The sequence below is a fragment of the Theobroma cacao genome, chromosome 2, assembly GCF_053813885.1.
Source record: "Theobroma cacao isolate CCN51 chromosome 2, ASM5381388v1, whole genome shotgun sequence".
Classification (NCBI taxonomy): Eukaryota; Viridiplantae; Streptophyta; class Magnoliopsida; order Malvales; family Malvaceae; genus Theobroma; species Theobroma cacao.
Window position 1 is genome coordinate 17,046,605 of NC_142640.1, and position 21,510 is coordinate 17,068,114.

The 21,510-nt window shown below is 35.4% G+C and overlaps 3 protein-coding genes across 5 annotated transcripts; 2 read left to right on the forward strand and 1 right to left on the reverse strand.

Annotated features, from left to right (window-relative positions):
* The first annotated feature begins 230 nt into the window (after nucleotides 1–230).
* LOC18608980 (uncharacterized) lies at nucleotides 231–4,099 on the forward strand. 2 transcript variants are annotated; one of them, XM_007043916.3, is made up of 2 exons: nucleotides 231–462; nucleotides 970–4,099. In XM_007043916.3, exon 2 carries the CDS (start codon nucleotides 1,109–1,111, stop codon nucleotides 3,521–3,523), a length of 2,415 nt encoding a protein of 804 aa, XP_007043978.3. In that variant the 5' UTR covers nucleotides 231–462; nucleotides 970–1,108; the 3' UTR covers nucleotides 3,524–4,099. The 2 variants fall into 2 exon arrangements, with proteins under 2 accessions (XP_007043978.3, XP_007043977.3); XM_007043915.3 differs by having other exon boundaries at nucleotides 973–4,099.
* Nucleotides 4,100–11,791: 7,692 nt separating this feature from the next.
* LOC18608982 (Ribosome associated membrane protein RAMP4) lies at nucleotides 11,792–13,314 on the forward strand. Its single transcript, XM_007043918.3, has 3 exons — nucleotides 11,792–11,968; nucleotides 12,534–12,690; nucleotides 13,036–13,314. Exons 1-3 carry the CDS (start codon nucleotides 11,966–11,968, stop codon nucleotides 13,080–13,082), a joined length of 207 nt encoding a protein of 68 aa, XP_007043980.1. The 5' UTR covers nucleotides 11,792–11,965; the 3' UTR covers nucleotides 13,083–13,314.
* Nucleotides 13,315–13,899: 585 nt separating this feature from the next.
* LCR (Galactose oxidase/kelch repeat superfamily protein) lies at nucleotides 13,900–18,629 on the reverse strand. 2 transcript variants are annotated; one of them, XM_007043919.3, is made up of 2 exons: nucleotides 18,342–18,629; nucleotides 13,900–15,498 (listed from the first exon to the last, which is right to left on the reverse strand). In XM_007043919.3, exons 1-2 carry the CDS (start codon nucleotides 18,497–18,499, stop codon nucleotides 14,253–14,255), a joined length of 1,404 nt encoding a protein of 467 aa, XP_007043981.2. In that variant the 5' UTR covers nucleotides 18,500–18,629; the 3' UTR covers nucleotides 13,900–14,252. The 2 variants fall into 2 exon arrangements, with proteins under 2 accessions (XP_007043981.2, XP_007043983.2); XM_007043921.3 differs by lacking the exon at nucleotides 18,342–18,629 and adding an exon at nucleotides 17,054–18,322.
* Between the last annotated feature and the right edge of the window lie 2,881 nt (nucleotides 18,630–21,510).

A 21,510-nucleotide genomic window follows, 5' to 3' on the forward strand; every position in this document is an offset into this window, starting at 1 on the left:
GATAGAAAAGAAATTATTGCTCACATAGAAAAATATATTTTTTGAGAGGAGAAAAAAATTGACCAAATTACAAAAAAAAGAAACTTGCCATATTTTGGACATTGACAATGCTATAAACCCATTTGAAGAGTTAAAAGTTAACCATGGTTAGGATTCTCAACCAATTATATAAAAAAAAATGCTTAGGGTTAACAAGAAAATGCAAATTGAGAGACAAAGAAAAGCCCATACCACTAAAAAATATTTGTTAATGTTATTGTGGTTTTATGGTCATAGGGGGAAAGGCTTGTCCTGTCTGGGTTAAGAGGGGTTTTGAGAAAAGGTCCAGTTTTTGGGGCATTTTTTAAGATTTGAGAGAGAAAAGAGGGGGGCATAAAAAAAAAATTGGTGATGGAGGTATGTCCATGGTGTCTCTCTGATACAAAAGAATGTTCCATCTATTAGCTCAGTTCTTATTATAAGGTAATAATTTCACCATATTTTTTTTCCTGAAAAATACTCTTCATAAGCTGATCATTTGATATGAAATTCTGGGTCTTGATTGATTAATCGTGATTCGCCTGTTTGCCTTTTGCATAAGCTTGACGTAGATCCATTGATGTTAGTTTGCGTGTTAATATGGATTGGTTTTCTTTGTAACTTGGTTTGGATTAGTTTTATTCTTAAACGTTTCTTTATACCATTCGATGTATCTTTGTCTACAATAATTGCCAGATAACTCATGTGGGAGAAGGAACATGGTTTGTGTTTACTTTTCTCTCTTTCTTTTCAGATGTCGCACTTTGTTGGCTTGTTAGTACATTTGGAAATGAATAACTTGACTGAGCTTTTCGCCTTAACAAGTTCTTTTCTTGACGATAATTGCATGCTCTTTTCAATTTGTTTTTCCTTTTTTGTTACGTATCCCTGTTTTTATGATTTTGGGCAGTGTTCTTACCTTGGTCTTTTGTGTTTGTATCCGTTTTGAAGTAGGCTTTGGGCTTTTTCTGTTTTTTTTTCCTCAAGTATGAGAAAACACAGAAGCTGAGGAATTGTTAAGTGGGGTGGCTGAAATTTGTAGAAATTTTCTGGTGGCTCTTCCATTAGAGAGCAACGCTGGCAAAGGGAAATGGAGTGCAATAAAGATGAGGCCACCAGAGCTAAAGAGCTTGCTGAGAAGAAGTTCATGGCCAAGGATATTGTGGGGGCAAAGAAATTTGCTTTGAAGGCCCAGAATTTGTATCCTGGGCTTGAGGGTATTTCCCAAATGATAGCAACACTCGATGTTCATTTTTCTGCGGAGAACAAAGTAAATGGGGAAGCAGATTGGTATGCCATACTCGGTGTGAATCCACAAGCTGATGATGAAGCAGTGAGGAAACAATATAGGAAGCTTGCTTTAATGCTTCACCCTGATAAAAATAAGTCTGTAGGAGCTGATGGGGCATTTAAACTTATTTCAGAGGCATGGAGTTTGTTGTCTGATAAGGCTAAGAGAGTAGCATACGACCAGAAGAGGAGTGGGAAGTTAATGCAAAAGGTTTCAACACCTAGTGCAGGTTCAACAGCATCAAAAGTGGCAAATGGTTTTCACAATGTCACCAAAACAACCACTTCAAGTGTGAGGAATTCCAAGAGTAACGCACGTGCTGCTCAGTCTTCGACCCCTGCTGGTCGTACGTCAAACCGTCCTGGTCAGTCTTCAAATCCGGCATCATCTCATAAGCCAAAACCAAATACGTTCTGGACTGTCTGTCACCGATGCAGGATGCAGTATGAGTATCTGAGAGTGTATCTTAATCATAATCTATTGTGCCCCAACTGCCATGAGCCATTTTTGGCTGTAGAAACCGCTCCCCCAACCACATCTACCTCTACCTCTTGGAATTATTCGCAACAGCGGCAGAGCACAAATAGTCAAGCAGCTAACAGAAACACAAGTAATTCAGGAAGAAACCATGCTTCCGCATCTAATGCCACAGGATTCAGTAGTCATGATTCATATAGTCAAAGCAACTTCCAATGGGGTCCTTTTTCCAGGACAGGTGGTGCCTCAACTGCAGCTCAAGCTGCAAGTGTGGTCCAGCAAGCATATGAGAAAGTGAGGAGAGAGCGGGAGGAAGCGCAGGCAGCTATAAAAAGAGAAGAGGCCATGCGGAGAAAGCATCATGCCTCTAAAAGGGCAAGCGGTGCTTCTTCAACTGGATACACTAATGCTGCTAAGAGAAGGAGAGGCATGGAAGATGGTAGTGGAAGCACCCATGGAACTAATATTACCAATCAAATGGGTGTAGGAAATGGAGGTACAGCTAATCTATCTGGATCTAAACTAGGTAGTTCAGAAACAGGTTGGATCAATGGAACCACTAAGCACAACAGTGCAAGAGATATCTCTCAGATAGAAATTGAAAGTCTGCTGGTGGAGAAGGCCAAGGGAGAAATTCGAAAGAAACTGCTAGAATTGAATTCGTCATCAGCAGCTACGGCATCCAAAGATATTATAGGCAATGAAGATGCAAATGAGAAACAAAACAAATCTTTGGTAAACAAGGAAGCACAGGATCAGAACAAGTTAGGAGGGTTTGTTGATAAAATCAATGGGGATCATTGTCCCAAGACTTTTCCTGGCAGTTGTGTCAAAACTGATGCGGAAACATTGGAAGCAATGTCCATAAATGTCCCAGATCCAGATTTTCATGACTTTGACAAGGATCGAACTGAAAAATCTTTTGGAGATAACCAGGTATGGGCTGCATATGATGATGATGATGGGATGCCTCGATATTATGCCATGATCCATAATGTTATTTCTCTGAATCCATTCAAGATGCGGATCAGCTGGCTTAATTCAAAAACTAACAGTGAGTTGGGTCCACTTAACTGGGTAGGTTCTGGTTTCTCAAAAACCTGTGGGGAGTTCAGAATAGGCAAGCATGAGATCAACAGCTCACTTAATTCTTTTTCACACAAGGTTAGATGGACAAAAGGGGTGCGTGGGGCCATTCATATATATCCAAGGAAGGGTGATGTTTGGGCTATCTATAGGAACTGGTCCCCTGAATGGAATGAGTTAACAGCCGATGAAGTAATACACAAGTATGATATGGTAGAAGTACTTGACGACTACAACGAAGACCTGGGTGTGACAGTTACTCCGCTTATCAAGGTTGCTGGTTTCAAGACAGTGTTTCACCAACATCTGGACCATAGAGAAATTAGAAGGATTCCAAGAGAAGAGATGTTTCGTTTCTCTCATCAAGTTCCTTCATACTTGCTTACAGGTCAAGAGGCTTCCAATGCTCCAAAGGGTTGCCGGGAGCTAGACCCAGCTGCTACTCCAGTGGAACTTCTTCAGGTAATTATAGATGTTAAGGAAGAAGAGATTCTGGAATATGATAAGAAGATTAATGAAGAACATGTTTTGGATGTAGAAAAAGCAAATGATAGAGGGGTAGTGGAGAATTGTGAAAAACCTAGGCAAGAAGAGGACAGTGGTTCTCAAGTTGAAGAAATAGAAATTATAGCCAATGGTAGAAATACTTAAAGAAGATGGGAGAATGGAGCATGATGAATAAGGCTGATTAATTGAGTTCAAGATTAACTGGTTTTGATGTGGATAGATGATATGGACGGTTGAAAAATTGGGTGGAACTGGTTTCATGATCATCCAATGTGTACAACCTTGGCCTGTTATCTCACTTAAACTTTTGGAGGTGACCTCAAAATGTATCTAACCTTGTGATAATCTGCAAGTTGATGATGTTTTAGGAGTAGATCCACAGGTTTTTGGGGTTTCCTGCAGTTCATCGTGAAAGCTTATTCTGGTGCCAGTTGTCATAAATGGAACTTCTAAGGGTTTTGAAAGCAGAGAGCTATACATGCTATTGTATGCTGTTTCAGCCTAGAGAACAGCTCTTTCTCTATCATAACTCCTTAACCTGCAGGCTTGCTGATAAGCTGCACTCTTACTATTTCAATTTTATAGTGTTTTTCTTGCACAATTTTCTCATCCTTAGTATTTGACAGTCATGGATTCATGTTCTTTTGTACTTGGCTGTAGAGTTGTACTATTAGTTCAGATTAGAGGTTCAATAACAGTGAAGATTGTGAGTAGATACAATTATTGCTTAAATCATATTAGAAATTATTGTTTACTTTTTACCAGAATTTATCTTTTGTCAATCAGATAGCCCTATTTCATCTAGTATCTTGATGTTATCTTGGAGTTGATGTCTACTTTGTTAATTTAAATTATAAAAATGTACTGAATGACTCAAATTGAGGTAATGTTTGGGGCAAAATGCTGATGCTTAAACCCTCATTTTCAAGGCACTACCATAACACTAAGAAGTTGGTTTCATCCCAAAGCATGTTATTTTCTGGCTTTGGATTGTGTATCAAATGTGTATATATAGTGGTTTTGCCTGCTATCGACAAGTGAATGAGGACTTTGATTTGGTTACATAGTGTGAAAACGCCTCACCATGTTTGAAACATTTTTATGGAGTTTGTTCTGCTAAATTCAGAAATGCTAGTTTATTAATAATAGACCCTTTGTTGAATGATTCTTTGCAGTTTCAATAACTAAACATTTTTGGTTTTTTTTTTTCTTGAGTCTGTGTTGTGTGCTTCAGAAAAGTAACATCTGAGCTCGCCCTTTACCTGTTTTCTTTGTTTTGCGTTGAGCTTGGCCTCCCACAATATTCAAATTTCAAACTTAAAATATGTTTCGCAATTCATTGTTCTTTTTCCCTTTTATTTTTTTAGAAGAATGATGTAAATTATTGATTCATCAATATATCTTACAAACTAAGCATAACTAGAACTTTTAATAAAAACATATCAGTTTATCTTAAATCCTTTCTTTATACGTAACTAAGAGTCTCATTAAAAACTTTTTCATAAAAAAACCTAATAAAATAAAAACCATGGAAAGGGAAAAAAGGTATCCTATAGTCACATAATCATCGAAAAAATACATTAACCTCTCCACATCTTAATGCTTTCAATTTGAGCTCCTTCTATCTCTACGCACGGCATATTGAACAATGCTGAACACATCCTCTATTTTCCTCCACACCACAGCTTCTTCAACCATCTCCTTCACTCCTTTTGCAATCAAGTGAGCTACATTGTTACACACTCTTGGACAATATTGTATAGATTCACAGCCAACCTCGTGCATTAGAACAATGCAATCTCCCACTATATTACCCAACACTCCATTAACTTCCTTCTCTTTAATCCAGTTAACTACCATCAAGTTGTCCAATTCTAATTCAGGTATCGTTAATCCTTCCCTCTTACAACACTGTAAAGACCACACAGCAGCTACCAATTTAGCTTCTTCAGCAGAGGTTCCAAATTCAATTTGGCCCCCCAGCAAGAATCAGTTTTCCATTCTCGTCTCTAACTACAAAGCCCGCACCCGTTTTCTTCCCAACTAATGCCGCATCCACATTCATTTTACAGACCCTTGGGAGACACCATGTTACTATCCTTGTTTGCTGAAGAGACAAGCTTCCATGTGCCTTATTAACATCTGTATTGCGATATAGTGCTGATGCCAATTTCCAACTCCTACACCGGCTGCAGCTTGATTTTTAAAAACCGCCGAGGTTCAAGCCTTCCAGACAGCCCATAAAACCCCCCATTATTTCTTCAAGTTGCTCTTTCTCCATTATATCACATAAATATTGCAGTCAATCTATCACTGTTCTGAAATTTTCTTCAAGGTATCGGAAACCCCATTTAGATATCATCCATACAGCCCTTTCCAATGGGCAACAACACAAATAATGGTATTCAATTTCCAGCTCATCTCTACAATTAGGACAGTTTCCTTCAACATATGCTCTTCTTTGAATCAGTGCTTTTTGTGTTTGAAGAAAACCGTTAATGGTTTTCCACAAGAACAAAATGATTTTCCTAGGAATATGTAATTGCCAGATCTTTTTCCAACGTCCCAAACAATTACCATTTGAGCAGTCCACTACATTATTCAGAGAAGTAGCTTGGATAAGTCTGTAACCCGATTGCACTGTATACCTCCCATGGTTGTTGAAGAACCAAACTTGCCTATCTCTAGACCTTCTAAAGCTCAAAGGTATTGACAAAACGAGATCCCGTTCACATGGAAGGAATATGTTATTTATTTTTTCCACATTCCATGTCACTGTATTTTCAATTATCAGCTTTGAAACCCACAAGTCGTCTTCTACAGCGCATTTAAAACTCATAATCGGTCTAGGTGAATCACATGGCAGCCAATTACCTCGACTAACACTAATTTCCTTCCCATCTCCTACTCTCCGAATTAGACCCTTAACTCTCTTTAAGGCTTCTCCACAAGTAGCTAGGATTAGATCCAATTGGAGCATTCTTAAAATCGGTTGTTGGGAAATATCTTGCTTTAAGAACCATAAACGCAAGAGTTGTCTCTTCCATTTGTAGTCGCCAGCCCTGTTTAGCAAGCATTGCCAGATAGAAGCTCTTGATGTCTTTAAAACCCATCCCTCCAATGAATCTTGAAGAGCACAATGACTTCCAATTCGTCCAATGAATTTTTGTTATCTTTACTATTACCACTCCACCAAAATTGAGCTATCACTGAATCAATTTCTTGACAAGTTGAGTCAGAGAGCTTAAAACAGCTCATTACATATGCTGGGATTGCCTGTGCTACTGCTTTAATGAGAATCTCTCTCCCAACCACAAAGAGTAATCTATTTCTCCAATTTGTGATCTTCTTCGCAATCTTTCCTTCCACAACATTGAAAATCTGCTTCTTTGAACCCCCTGCAATTAACGGCATCCCTAGGTACATTCCTCCCCATTGTACATCATAAAGACCAAGAATTCTCCTCACCATTTGTCTATCCTCTTCTGCAATATTCCTGCTAAAAAGCAAAGCCGATTTCTCCATATTTATTTTCTGTCCTAAGCTTTTTCGTATTTCATAAAAATGGCCTTCGAAGCACAAACCTCTTGTCCACGAGCCCTACCAAATATCATGCCACTGTTTGCAAACAACAGATGAGTAATGTTCAGTTCTCCTCGACATAAATTTATGCCCTATTAAGCAAGCCAGATAAAGCTCCACAAACAATTACAAAAAAGAAAAGAGAAAGAGGGTCACGTTGACGTAATCCTCTCGTTGGCACATATCTGTTGCTTGGCACACCGCTTACAAGAACGAAATAAGATACCGAGGTCAAACATCTCCATATCATTTCTACAAAAGTACCAATAAAGCCCATCTTCAACATTATCTCCATCACACAAACCTACTCCACTCTGTCATAGGCTTTGCTCATGTTTAACTTTAGAGCGAAATTTCCTACCTTACCCTAACGTTTATTATGCAAGGCATGAATAACTTCATGGGAAACAATCATATTGTTTGAAATTAGTCTTCTTGGCATGAAGGTGCTCTGATTTTCAGAAACAGCAACCGGTAGAATAGGTTTTAAGCTGTTGGGAAGGACCTTCGAAGCTATTTTATATAACACATTACATTGACTTATAGGCCGAAATTGGCTCACCTTTTCAAGTTGACAAATTTTCAGTGTGAGAACTATGCGTGTGTGTGATTAACATTGGAATTTTGGGCCCTCCCTTCCAAGAAGTTAACAACAAATCTGTCAATTTCATCCCCTATACTATTCCAAAATTTTTGGAAGAACATGGTCGAAAGACCATTAGGACCAGGAGCCTTTGATGGGTTCATTTGAAATAGGGTTGTACGGACTTCATCTCTTGATATAGAATTGTTCAACCTCACATTCATACATGAAGAGATCTTCGATTGAATACCGGACAAAATGTCATCTAAATCCGTAGGTCTTGAAGTAGAAAATAAATTAGAGAAGAAATCCATCACCTCTATGTGTAGTTCTTCTTGTGAGTCTATCCAGGCACCGTCATCCTTGAGACAAAATGTCATCAAAGCCCAAATGGTGCTTTTTTTTTTTTTTCCTTCTCTTTTTCGCTCTTTGATGGAAAAATTTTGTATTTGTATCGCCATCCTTGAGCCATTCTACTCAAGACCTCTGTTTCCGCGTCATCTCTTCCTCCCTAAGTAAACAATTTATTTCACCTTGAATCTGCTTAATCTTATGTAATTCAAAGCCGGATTGATGACTGGCCTGCAATTCGTCTATCTTTTTCATTATTGCTGCCTATAAGTTGTGTAATGGATTCGATTTGCTGTTACTTAGCTTACCTTTGACCAGTCCCAATTTTTTCATCAGACTTCTGTGACTGCCATCATTGTTACTCAACACTTCCACAATCATTCGCTTACAATCATCATCATATAACCACGCTTCTTCATAGCGGAGCCTTCTTTTCCACCTTACACGCTGAAGATGAAATAAATCAAGTCTTTCGGCGAAGTGATCAGATGCCCCAGGAGATTCATTAAAGATCGCTGCCCTCGGAAATAATTCATGCCAACTATCAGAACGCAATGCTTTGTCCAAACGACATTTAATGAAGGCTTCTTCCTCACGGTTGTTCCACCATGTAAACTTTGGTCCTCTGAAACCCAAACCTTCTAGTTCACAGTTATCACTTACTTCTCGAAATTCCCTCATCTGTGACTCTCTTCTGTCTTTCCCACCCTCCTTCTCGCTTGTCAAAAATATTTCATTAAAGTCTCCCATGCGTAACCACGGAAACTACGATCTGTTTTACAATTACCGAAGTAATCACCAACTTTGAAACCTATCAATCGCTTATGGCATCCCATAAAACCTAGTAAATCTCCATTTGTGACCTCGCACCTGAACCTTTGAATCAATATGGTTTTTTGAATATGAAACTACAACAATATCAACATCTCTTCTCCACATTAAAGCCAAACCCCCTTAATCTTCCTATAACATCCATTAGTAGACAACCATCCATCCCAAACAGAATCCATAACCTCTCCATCTCCGTACTATTCTTTTTTGTCTCCATGAAGAAGGCAACATCGGCATTTTGGCTCTTAAGATATTTTAGGAGCATTAGAATTGTCCGAGGATTCCCGAGTCCTCCACAATTCCAACATAGTATCCTCATTTTTCCCTTCTTTTTAAGAGAGAAAAGTAAAAATTTTCTCATTACTCCGTACATTTTAGGGATGTAAATAGGTTATTGTTATATAGGTACATGTGGGTATTCCACCGGATAACATAAGATTAGGGTATTTTTAAATCCAAACCTGATTACATATAATGTTATAAAAATTTTAAATTTAGTAAAATTTTAAACCTTTATCTTTTTTTCTTAACACTATCTTTTCCATCCCACTTAACCTACCTTTTTTGTAAAATAATAAACGTCATATTAATTTATATTAGTTGAACCAACCCACCTTTCTGTAAACTAATTAATATTACTTTTATATTAGTTGAACTATGATGCAAACTTAATCTTTACCAATTTTGTCAATTATTATTTGAATAAATATTAATAATATATTATTACACAAATATTTAACAGGTATCCAAATGAAAAAATTTACTTTATATAAACGAGTATTTAACGAGTTTGGATAATTAATGAATAATTCTTTACAATTAGGATTTGATTTTAGATAGTTTTTTGCAATTTTATACGAGTTTTAATAAAGTTCAGATATCGATAGCTAAATGGTTCCGAATTAGGCACCTAAAAAATAGTAAGTATCCCACCTGTTTATATCTCTAATACCTTCAAAGTTAGACTTCATCTTTCATATTTGCAGATTCAGCAAATACAAAACAACAAAATTCCTTACTTGTTTATATCTCTAATGACTTCAGGATACGTTTAGTTCACATAATAGAATAGATAATGAATAGAATCGTTATTCTGTAGAAATAGAATAAAATAAAAATAGTTATTATATAATTTGATTCATGAGAATAGAATAGGATAGAAATTATTATTATGATTTATTTCAATGATTGGTTGACAAGAATAGTTTTAGGAATGATTAAGGAATAAGTGGTAAATGATAAAAATACATTTTATTAAAATTAAAGAATTTTATTTTGTTAAAAGATAAAAGTATTCTAAGTAATAAAATCAAAATACCTTTTTACTATAATTAAATAATATTTTCACCAAAATACAAACATATTTTTGTTATAATTTAATGATATTTTGTATTAGAAGATAATTAAACTTTAATTATAATTAAATAATATTTAATATTAAAAAAATAAAATATATTCTTCATTAAATTTAAATAATACTAAATGATATTTTTTATTACATTTATTATATTCAAATAATATTATTAAATAATATTCTTCATAATATTTATTATAATTAAATAATATTAATATATTAAATAATATTAATATATTTTCATTTCTTTTTTCTTAAATAAAATAAAAAATTTTGTATCTTCTGTGCTTTTCACCACCACCGCCCATTAGGGCCCTTCGGAGCAGCACCTTGGGAGCATTACCTTTACCCTATGTCTTATGTGTTTTGGCCATCAGTTTTGCTTTCTTTGCCTTCCTCTCATCATTTAGCTTTCTTGATCTTCTCCTTGATTTCACAAAATGCAGCCTCTCGGGTAGCATCTCGCACTTGATTGGAAATAGATGGCGAAGCAACAAATAAGAGAGAATGGATAGCAGTGGAGCGAGGCGGCAATGATCAAAGCTCCAAAATGCAACTGCTTTAGAAAGAGTGAGGAAGAGAGAGAAAAAATAAGTTTAGTATTATTTTATAGTGTAATTTTTTAAATTGTAAAAAAGTATTTTTATCTAATTTTCTTTTTTTATTCCCAATAACTCAAAAAAGCCATTACCAACGGAGCCTTTGAAATATCTACTCGAGCCTCTCTTAGAATGGCTACGTTCCATTGAACTAAATGTAATTTTATCTCAAGAATGAGAATGGAGAAAAAATAGTTATTCATTCCCCTAATCAAGCATGCCCTCAAAAGTAGACTTCATCATCATATATTTGTGGATTCAGCAAATACAAAACAACTACTACTACAGTGATATACACATCATCGGATTTTATTTGTCCACAGCTTCTGCTTCATTAAAATAGTTGTCGATATCCTATTTCTAAAAATGTCAACAAATAGGATACTTGCTTCTTTTAGATATTCTAATTCAAACATAATTATTTGATAAAGTATCTGTGAACTTTATAAATTTTCGTTTAAATTGTAGAATTACTATTTGAATTTGTACTAGAATATTTTAGACATTTAATCATTAAATACCTCTATTTGTTAAATATCTTATTAAAATAAATTTAAAATTAATTTTTATGTATATTATTATTTGAAAATTAAATTAATAAATTAAAATTTCAAATAATATTTATAACAATTAATGAATTTTAGTGAATATTACATTCATTATGAAATATTTATAAATAAAAACAATATATAAAAAATTAAAAAATTATGATTTATAATTAGATTAGATAATGAGAATCCTAAAATGATTACTCAAACTCTACCCAAACTTGTAACAATTAATAATTATACTACTCAAATTGAATTCGATCATAAAATACTTTAATCTTCTTTAATTGGATTTTGGATTTGGGTACATACGCCTTACATACATATGGTTCTATCCTTTCGCATCGAACGTACGTTTTTTTCTTAATTACTTTTTTTCCTTCCATAAAAAGAGAAAAATATCGAATTTATTTGGATTCGGCCCAACGCTTATAAGGTCACACGTCCGATTAACCAATTGAACCTCGCCACGTGTTTCAATTTGGTCAGCACCAATGAGAGAGAAGTCGGTGACGTTACGCCCCGAACCCCTTCAATTGTCCGTCTTCCGCTATAAAGAGGTGACTCGTAAATCAGAGACCCGGAGATTTTCGCAATAAAGGGAGAGAGGGAGAGGGGGAGAGAGAGAGAGCGAATAGGCCTAGCTGGAAAGGGAAAGAGAAGAATTTGCCTGAAATTTTCGTACGCTTTCTCCCTGCCACCGTCTCCGGCTACCTGATTCCTCCGTCATCACTCATCATGGTAATTTTTCTATTTCCTCTTTTATTTGTTTTTGTGATCATCGGTTTCCGGTTTTTACATTTGTCTCTTTTATTAATTTGTTTATATTTTTCTTGATCTGTTTGTAGCTGAATTCGATCTGATCTGATTCTCTGTTTTTCTTTCTTTTCCTTTCATTTATCTTTTCGAATCCTCCTGGAAAGAATCGATTGTAGATTCCAGAGATTAGCTAAGAACAAAAGCTTTGTAGATCTCAATTTAGCAGATTTATATACCTAATTATTGGATCATGTAATCGTTTGAAAATTATTTGATTCATTTAATGGGAATTTTAAGTGCATTATCTTTTTGAAAAGTATTATTCATCATTGTTATAATCACTTTAGAATTTTTGAATGAAAATTTCTTTCTTTTCAAATTTCATGTAAATCGAATGTTTTTCTAATGTGTCTTTATAAATGTTAAATTCCGTCACCCAAAAACATTTTTTTTTGAGTGATTGGAAAAAGTTAAATTTTTTTTTTAAAAAAGAATAATTTGTAGTATCCAACATTAAGCGTTGTCCCATTTTTTCTGGTTTGTGCAGACAACATCAAGGCGCCTTGCAGACAGGAAGGTGGAGAAGTTCGAGAAGAACATTACAAAGAGAGGAACTGTGCCTGAAACAACCACCAAGAAGGGGAAGGATTATCCTGTTGGCCCTTTGCTGCTTGGGTTCTTCATATTCGTTGTTATTGGGTCATGTAAGATTCTTGCCAGTTAATCCTTCACCAGCCATCCTATTTCCTTATACCTTAATAGTCAACGCTGACTTTTTCATATAGCGGATGCAAGACATTAGTTGATGATGTAGTTTGTTATGTGCATGTTGGTCGTTGGCATATGATATGTGCTGCTTCTGTATCCATGAGTTTTCTTTGGGTTCATCAATGTTTTGTTTGGGTTATGTTCTTGGGTTGTAATCTTCAAGGACATTACAAATTAGAATCTAGCGTTTGCTTCCTAGCAATACAACCCACCAGGGTTAGTTGGTAATGAAAAATATTTGCACGGTTTACTGATCAAATTCTTTTTCATCTCTGTAACAGCTCTCTTCCAGATCATCAGGACAGCGACCAGCGGAGGCATGGCATAAGTCTGCATCATCCATGTCAAGAAATGGCAGAGGAGACTTGTCATATTGTGTCCGTTTTTTCTGCTAGTTTGTAGGGAACTGATGATGCATTTACTAGATGTGCTTACTCATATTGTGAAGTACTAAGATTTTGAATAAGACCTCCCGTCTTGTCTCTTATGTTCTATTTCATAAGTACTCGTTGTTACCTTTTTCATTTCATGAGAATCCAGTTATTCCTACTGCATGAATATGATGCTGCTTAACCAACAGATTCACCAGATAATGGTGTTTAATGTCAGCGCAAACTATGGTTTAAAGTTTTGACATGATGATACCTCGATGTCATGGCATATGGTTAGACTGGATAATCAATTTGCTTCTAAGTTATCTTGGAACTCTTGGTTCATAAATTTGCTTCTAATTTTCATGGAAGTTTTAATTCCAAAGATTAGATGTGTAATGTTCTTGGAATGTGCGCCCATTGAACTTCTATCTCGGCCGTAGATGGTAATACGGTTTAAGTGCTCCACTTTATTCAGGCAGAACTGACTTGCTGCCGATCCTCTGAGTCTTAAGAGAGAAGACAGTTGGGCAATGGCTGATCTTGGATTCAGAAAAAGATTCAGTGGTGGTGACATACCACCTGAAAGCCCTCTTTCCATCAAAGATTCAAAATCATCATTTCTAGTTAAAAAGTATGTTCTTCAGGCGTGCAACTGGCTCCCCGTGATCAAACGGTAGGTTGACTGAGATTTCAACAATCTTTTTACAAGGACTACCTAGCCAACCAAATATATTAAAACTAGAACTCTGTTCAGTAACAAACCTATCAGGAGGCAACTAACCACTCAATTCTCTGTGTACTATTATCTTAATTCACCATAATTAAACAGACTAACAGAGCTCTTGCACAGCTATTTGCAAACGGCTGCACTTAAAACAAGTCTCTTCTGAAACTAAAGTTATTCATCCACATGTTTGTACAAAACAAGAAAATAAAGAAAATGGTCAATCTTGTAGAACTGTCATTTACTCCATTAAAACAAATAAAGAAAATTCGGCTGATGAGAAACTGGCAGCAAAAGCTTGTTATCTGCCAAGCATAAATGCAGTGGCAGATTCAGAAAAATTGGAAAAAACCATCTTTTAAATGCCAGTGCTGCCAGAAACACAGTGAAGGGTTGGAAATCAAGCAGTCGCAGTCAGGCACGGGTGAAATGCAGTGCCACATGCAATCCACTGTCGCTTTCTTCCCCGTGGTACAACACATCCAGGAACCTTCAGCCATTCCCTGCTCATCACATTGTATGTAACTAATCGGTTCATTTGTCTTGATCTCAATGACAACATGAGCAAACCTTTGTTGCCCAAACAAGTCATTCTAACGTGCTTCCCATAAAACTCTAAGCACCATATGTTTGGCATTCTGTCAACCTCCTTCCACAAGAGCGTCATCTTCTGCAGCTCCCATATGCACACACAAGTGGCAGCATTTTTGGTCAGCAATCCCACAAGCATGATCCTGCCCTCACACTCTGCAAGTGTGTGGTCACTCAGATGTAGTGGGGCTGGGATAATAAATTGCTTCCACACCCCAGTAACCATATTGTAGGACACAATCCCTTCAGGGTCTGACCGCATGAAGTAAAGTGTGCTATCAATGGAAACTGCTTGTGACCGAAAGTTCAGTGATAGTGGCAGCTTAATGTTTGGGGGCATGTTTCCTGGTCGACTCCATAAATTCTTTACTGAGTCATAAACTTCATACTCTCCATCACAACCCACCCACAGGATCTGGTAACCTCTAACAGTTGAATACCCATTCAGAGTCATACCCACAGCAACACGCGACCACACTTTAACTGACCTAGCTGGCAACTCTTTAAATGACTGAGTCAAAGGGTTGCAGACATAAAAGTTCCTATGACCAATATCAAGAAAGCAAACTAGACCACCTGCAGAAGCAACTGGCAGAGCAATCATCTTCGCTGGCAGAAAAGTGATTGTGGGGTGGTGCCATTTCCTAAAGGAGGGGTCATACATGGCTCCAACATTCATATTTTCATGAGTAATGGTATAGAACCAGGGATTGGCTTGTGGGACTTCGGCACAATGCTGAGAGAAACTTTGTGAGTCCAGCAAAGAATTCCATTTACGGCATACTGAGCGGAAGCGAAAAAATGTGGCAATGGGAAGTCTAGCAATGACAGCTTCAAAAAGGTCTTCTGGGAATTCTTTCCAAATAACTTGTTCCATAACCTCATGTGTAGGGGTACTTCCAGGTAATTTCCCTCGGTTCCGCTCCTTTCGTGATTTCTTGCTTGGCGGAGGCTTGAAAGATTCCAACATCTTACAACTTCCAGATTTCCCAGCAGCCATTACGAGACTGTAGTAATCATCTGCAGAACTATCATCGATATTGGGGAAGCACCACCTGTATGGAAGCTAACATGAGTTAGTCATGTTTCCTACTTTCTACTTAAATTTGATATAACCTTAATGATTACTAGATAACTACAATAAATTTTAGAACATTTGCTTAAACATGTTTAAATCTTTAGTAGTAGTGCCAATTGCACCATTGAGCACCTCACATGGTACATATTTAGAATTATTATGATCTGTTTAGTTTAAGCAGGCATAAAGAGATAGTTCATCAACTTTCCTGTAAAGTGAGTGCAGACTGCAGAGAGATCCCAGATTATCTTTATAAATGAGTGGTGGCAGTAAGTAAAATTGGCATTCACACGTAAAAGAAAAAAAGAGGGACTTTTTAGCAGCATTTACAATAAATTTTCAGGAGAATTAGTTCACGACTGCAGTGAGTAAATTGATAAAAAACCAAACAGTCATAGAAAAAATTGAAGGATGAATAAAAATACAAATTATAGTAGAAAATTTCAAAACAGCATAATATTAATTTATTTGCATCCAATATGAGATGGTTGTGAATCAAATTTGAAACTGCAGTTGGTCTCTATGCCCTTTACTTGCAACCTAACCATACCCCCAAGCAGCAACTAGGATAAAGCTATAAGCTACTAATCAAATTTACAAAAAAGACAAATGTAAACATCCTACCATTACCCACAAATCAAAAAATCTTTCAACATCATATCCACATAAAAAAAAAGTTGCCTGTGTATGCGGAGCAACATGTTTCATACGTAACTACAGCCTAATGCTAGAGATTATATCCAAATTTAGTAGGTGATCATGCAAGTAACTAGCAATGCCATCTGGATTTCAATGTTCACATCACTTTTGAACTATGATCATTCAACCTGTCACCTGATTTCAATTAAGCCCTTATGTTGCTGGCATTCACTGGATAAACATCTTCGTGGACATTTTGTAATAAAAATAATGATGAGCCCAAGCAAAAGTATTGTGCCATGAGAATTTGTATGCTCCAGCCATGATATAATATCATGTTTCCAAACAAGTAAAATGTATCTTAGCATCTTCATAACAAAGTAAAACACACTTTAAAATTTTCCTTACCGGCCTTTACCTAACATTTAGAAAAGGAACCTCGAAATGCACCTTAGCAAGATATATGTTAACCAACTAACATTTTTGTTAGAAAAATAATAATCTTGACCAACTCCAGAAATTGCCTCCGGCACTAATATTTGGACAACGTGAGATGCCTATACTAGTTCTAACATACACTAATGTTTCTTGATTAACAGATGAACGAAATTATACTTGAGATATAACTGTTACTGGCTCTTAATCCTTTGAATTTCAAGAATAGCATGCCTGATAGGTCTACAGCAATCCCTAACAAGTAATCGTGGTATAAATTTAAGCTTAGGAGTTGAAATTTTTTGCTAAAATTTGGACCAAACATCAAGTACAGGAATGCATCAGAATCACAAACATAACATTCACAGTACTCATCAGAGTTTGTCAAGAATAAGTAACATTGATGAAACGATACATAGAAGGTAAATGTACAACTGGACCATGACAAAGCTACCTACCTAATCAGTTACACATAACTCTCCCAAGTCATTGTAATTGCTTTCACCATTCAGTCTGTATTTCTTAGTAATTTATATGAATCCAGAATATGTGCAACAGGATGTTTATGGTATCTAGTGAAAGAGCCCAAATTCATATCACTGCACAGCCAAAGACCTCATTTCTTCCTGTCATTTAATAGAATGTTGACACCAATATGCTGTCAAACTACATGAACTATTAAAAGAAACTTTCAACTATGTGAGGAATGCTTTTCCATAAAGCATATCTATACAGAAATATTGAGAGAAACACCTACCGTGGAGTATCAACAAGGGAACCAACAGAATTGACAAATGAAATGAGCACACACACACACAAGCTGAGCATTATGAATTGACCAAGAAGCCAGTCCACTCCACATTCATTTGAAAAATCAAAAGATTTTAAGGAGACCTTGACATGAGTAAAGTCCTACAACAGTTTGCCCAAGGCCCTGGATTTTGTAGAATTACTAGTAAATTAACTTTCTATATTTCTTGTCATTTAGGAAGGGAAAAGAATTAGGAGAGCTGATTGGTCTATGGACTGATAATTAGTACAAAATTAAGGTTTACGCCAAGGTTTTCCTGGAAAATCATGAGGCAAACAGTTAATAAATGAGATTCCACATTCATAGTCAACCATAATCACAGACTAATCAACAAGAGTAGATATTCAAGTATCATTTATCAAAAGGCAATGGTCAGCAAGTTCAAAGTTGACCATGACAAGATGAAAGGAAACAGCATCAACCCCTAATAAAGAAAAAAAAAACTAAAAATTACAAAAAGGGGATAAGGAAAACAAAAGCGCAAAGGAGTTAAAAGAGAATCTACGTGATTGGAATACGATGAAAGAATAGTGGTGAAAACTTAAAAATGGCATCACTCACTAATTGTTGTGCAAAAGAGTAGAGATAAGTAATAATGATATTTGCAATGTAATAAACATGCGGAAGCCTGAAAAGAAAAACAAAACAACAAATTGACAGAGAAACACGACAGCCGCATAACAGCAATTAAACAAAAATCTCAAAACGAGAAATGCAAACGAAAGGACCTAACATTGGACAACAGAGTAACACAAGATAACCTACGACTAAATCACCTAATAATTGTCAGAAATAAAAAGAAGAAAAAAAACCCAGAAATGACAGAAGCCGCGAAGGAAATACAAACAAAAATCGTGAAGAAAGACAGAGAAATGTGAGGCGAGAGAGCAAGAAGAAATTGAAGAGATCTATCTAAGGAGAGAAAGGACTGGAACCTGCGGTGGTGGTCCTCGGGGGGATGGGGCAGTTGGTGGAAGTGAAGAAGGTGAAAGGGAGAGGGAGGGGGAGGAGGAAGAAGAGGAGGAGAGCCGTAGAGTTGCAAGAGCTCTTGAAGCTGACCGATGAGCTGCCTGAGCATGGCCAGCCCTTCCATGCCCCAATAGCACCTCCCCAACAACAAAAAATGAAATTTCCTTTTTCTTTTTTTTGACTCTCCCACCCTTCCTACAAGGAAAAACCAACGCTCTTTCCTTTGCTTTTGTTTTTTCTCCCTTCAATTCTCTTCCTTTCCCTCTTGAAATGCTGCTCTCTGTCTTTCTTTCTCTTTCTTGTGAGTTAGCCAGTCATCTTTTTCCACGTCATCTGGCCCATTACGATAATTTCCTGTAATTATTCTGACCCGCACGCAACTTTGTCCTTGCAATGATCCCACTTGATTTTTACTCGAGTGTCATCTACCTTCTTTTCCACTTTTGTCCTTTCTTTTTTCTATGGTTGCCCTCCTCTTTACTTTTTGTCCTTTTTTTAAAATTTAAGAAAGAAAATGAAAAAAAAAAGCTTCAGTAAAAAACATATTTATCTCTTTAAGATTATTTGAAACATATAGTTTAGTAAAAAAATACATTCACCCTTTAAATGAAAAGATAAATATATTCTTTGTTATATTTATTTTTTAGTTCTTTTTATCTTAGGCTTTTTTGTAACTACAAAATTATGAAATTTAGTTAACCGTATTAGTTTTAAAATCATATTTAATTACTATTAAATTAAATTTTAATTAAGTTAGATTTTAATCGGATTACAGACTTTTCTTTAATTCAGATATATATTAACTTTGAGATGAATGTATTAAACTATTCCTAGTTCAAAAAAACAATGGTTAGTAATTTGTAAGAAAAAGTTCAAGGACAAAGAAATTGATTAAAACCAAAAAAAAAAGAAAACGGACAGAAAAAAAAAGGAAAAAAATAAACAGATTGATGGTATTTTTAGTGCTTGAAGTACAATTTGAACAAGAATCCTATCATCAATTACTCTTTCAAGAGAGACAAAGAGTGTTTTTCAAACTAATGGGAGTAAGTTTATTTTCAATAAAATTTCATGAATGATAATTATTTTTCCTAATTGAATTATATAATTTAACATATTTAATACATAATTCAATTATAATTTAATCTGATTAAAACTTAATTTGGTAGTAATTAAAAATGATTTTAGAACTAATTAAATCTTTTAACAGACTATATAGCTGATTAAATCTCACAATTTTGTAACTAGAAATAAAATGTCTTGAGCAAAACAAAAAAAGAGAAAAGTAATAATAAAAAAAGAAAAAAAAAGGGATAGTCTTGTCTTTTTATTTAAAATTAACTTGGTAATTAGCATCATTACATCTTTTAACGTGGTAATTAGCGTCATTCCATCTTTGGTGCATTTTCAACCGAATTTTAGAGAAGGAAGGGGGGGGGGGGGGGGTATGAGGCTATTTTCCGAAAGTAATGAGAGGTAATTATATTTTCTACCAAACTTGAAGAGAGTCTATATATATTTTATCTTTAAATTTACGTCAAATTTAATCAGGTATTATAATTGAAAAAAGAGAAATCAAAACTCACTTTAGGATGGAATTGCTCCTGGATATTTGTTTTGGTGATAACATGCATGTATTTTCAACTTTATATTAAAAATTATATCAAATATTGATAAAAAAATAATTGGAGTATGGAATAGAAAAGTTTTATGCATTCTTCAAATTCCAAATAAGTTTCGCAATGACCACCAAACAAACATAAGTCAATTTTTATGCCAAAAAAGCATGCTACTTGTGTTGTGATTAGACTTAATATCCAAATATTTACAGAGTTCATTAGATCCATTTATGAAGAGGTATTGGAATAGTCTGTTACCTAAATATTTTTTGAAAATTTTCAATTTTGCAAGAAATAATTTCGAGGTGAAGTAGGATAGATATGGGCTTGATCTAAAGGAAAGTTTTTGTGATTCATGCTCTCTCTCTCTCTCTCATCTTCTCCTTTTTCTCTTTTTCTTTTCCCTTAAGGGTTGTTACTAACTTAGGTATAAGAGAAGAAAACACTAAAAAAACCTTCGATACTCCATCTTTTGTAAATCCAAATGCCTCTTTCCAATCCAATTCATCCTAATTCAAGTCCAACCTTGGAAGAGACATTAACCATTTGTAGAAGCAAATCTTTAGTATTTTAAACTATTTTGACCAACGCATAATGCATCGATGAGTTTGAAGATTCAAAACAAGTTACCATATTTTATAAATTAAAGAATATATATATATATATATATATATATCTATTTTAATCAATCAGGTGATTTATATTCATTTCTTTAACACGAAATATTAACTCTAGAAATTACTTAGAGCATGCATTTTTTCATTCCCTAGAGCAAAAATCATGGAAGAAAACTAAGTAGATAGTAATATTGAAAAATTTAAAACTTAAAGCAAGAAACACTTTTTTACTACATTTTTAGACGAGGGCATTGAAGTAAAAGGAAAAAAGTGAACACGGTTGGGGTATATGATACCTTCAACAAAGTGGAATATTTAGTTTGGGGGGCTTAGAGTTAGAGCTTCCACGTGTGTCAAGTGTAAGTGTAGGCTTATTATGGTCAAGAAGACTAACTGACCTTTTTTGAACTATCTTTGCCTTTACAGGAAGAATATCAACGGCCGAGATAAGATCTCCTCCCGACACTTTCTCTCACTCATTCTTCGTTCCACGCACACGGCATGATTGTCCCCACCACTTTTTCCATATTATGATGATTTTGTTTGATTTACGGAAGTACCTACTCGAACTCGATGATGCCCTGCCCGTCTTCTTCTTCTTCTTCTTTCTTCCCTCTCAAATGACTTATTTGTCCTCCTTTCTCCATTTTCGTTTAGTCAAATTTTACTTTTATTTTTTAAGCTGAGTTAAAACATAACATTAAACAAATCAATGCTTATTAGTACACCATTAACGCAACCAAAGAAATTACATAAACGTATGAAAATGGAATAAATTTCAGATTTACCGCGAACATAAAATAGGATCTGTAATTTGCTACTATTAGATATGTACTTACAAAAAGTAATGGAATGATGAACATGATAACAAATTAATAAATTTTTTTTTCTTTTGCTAC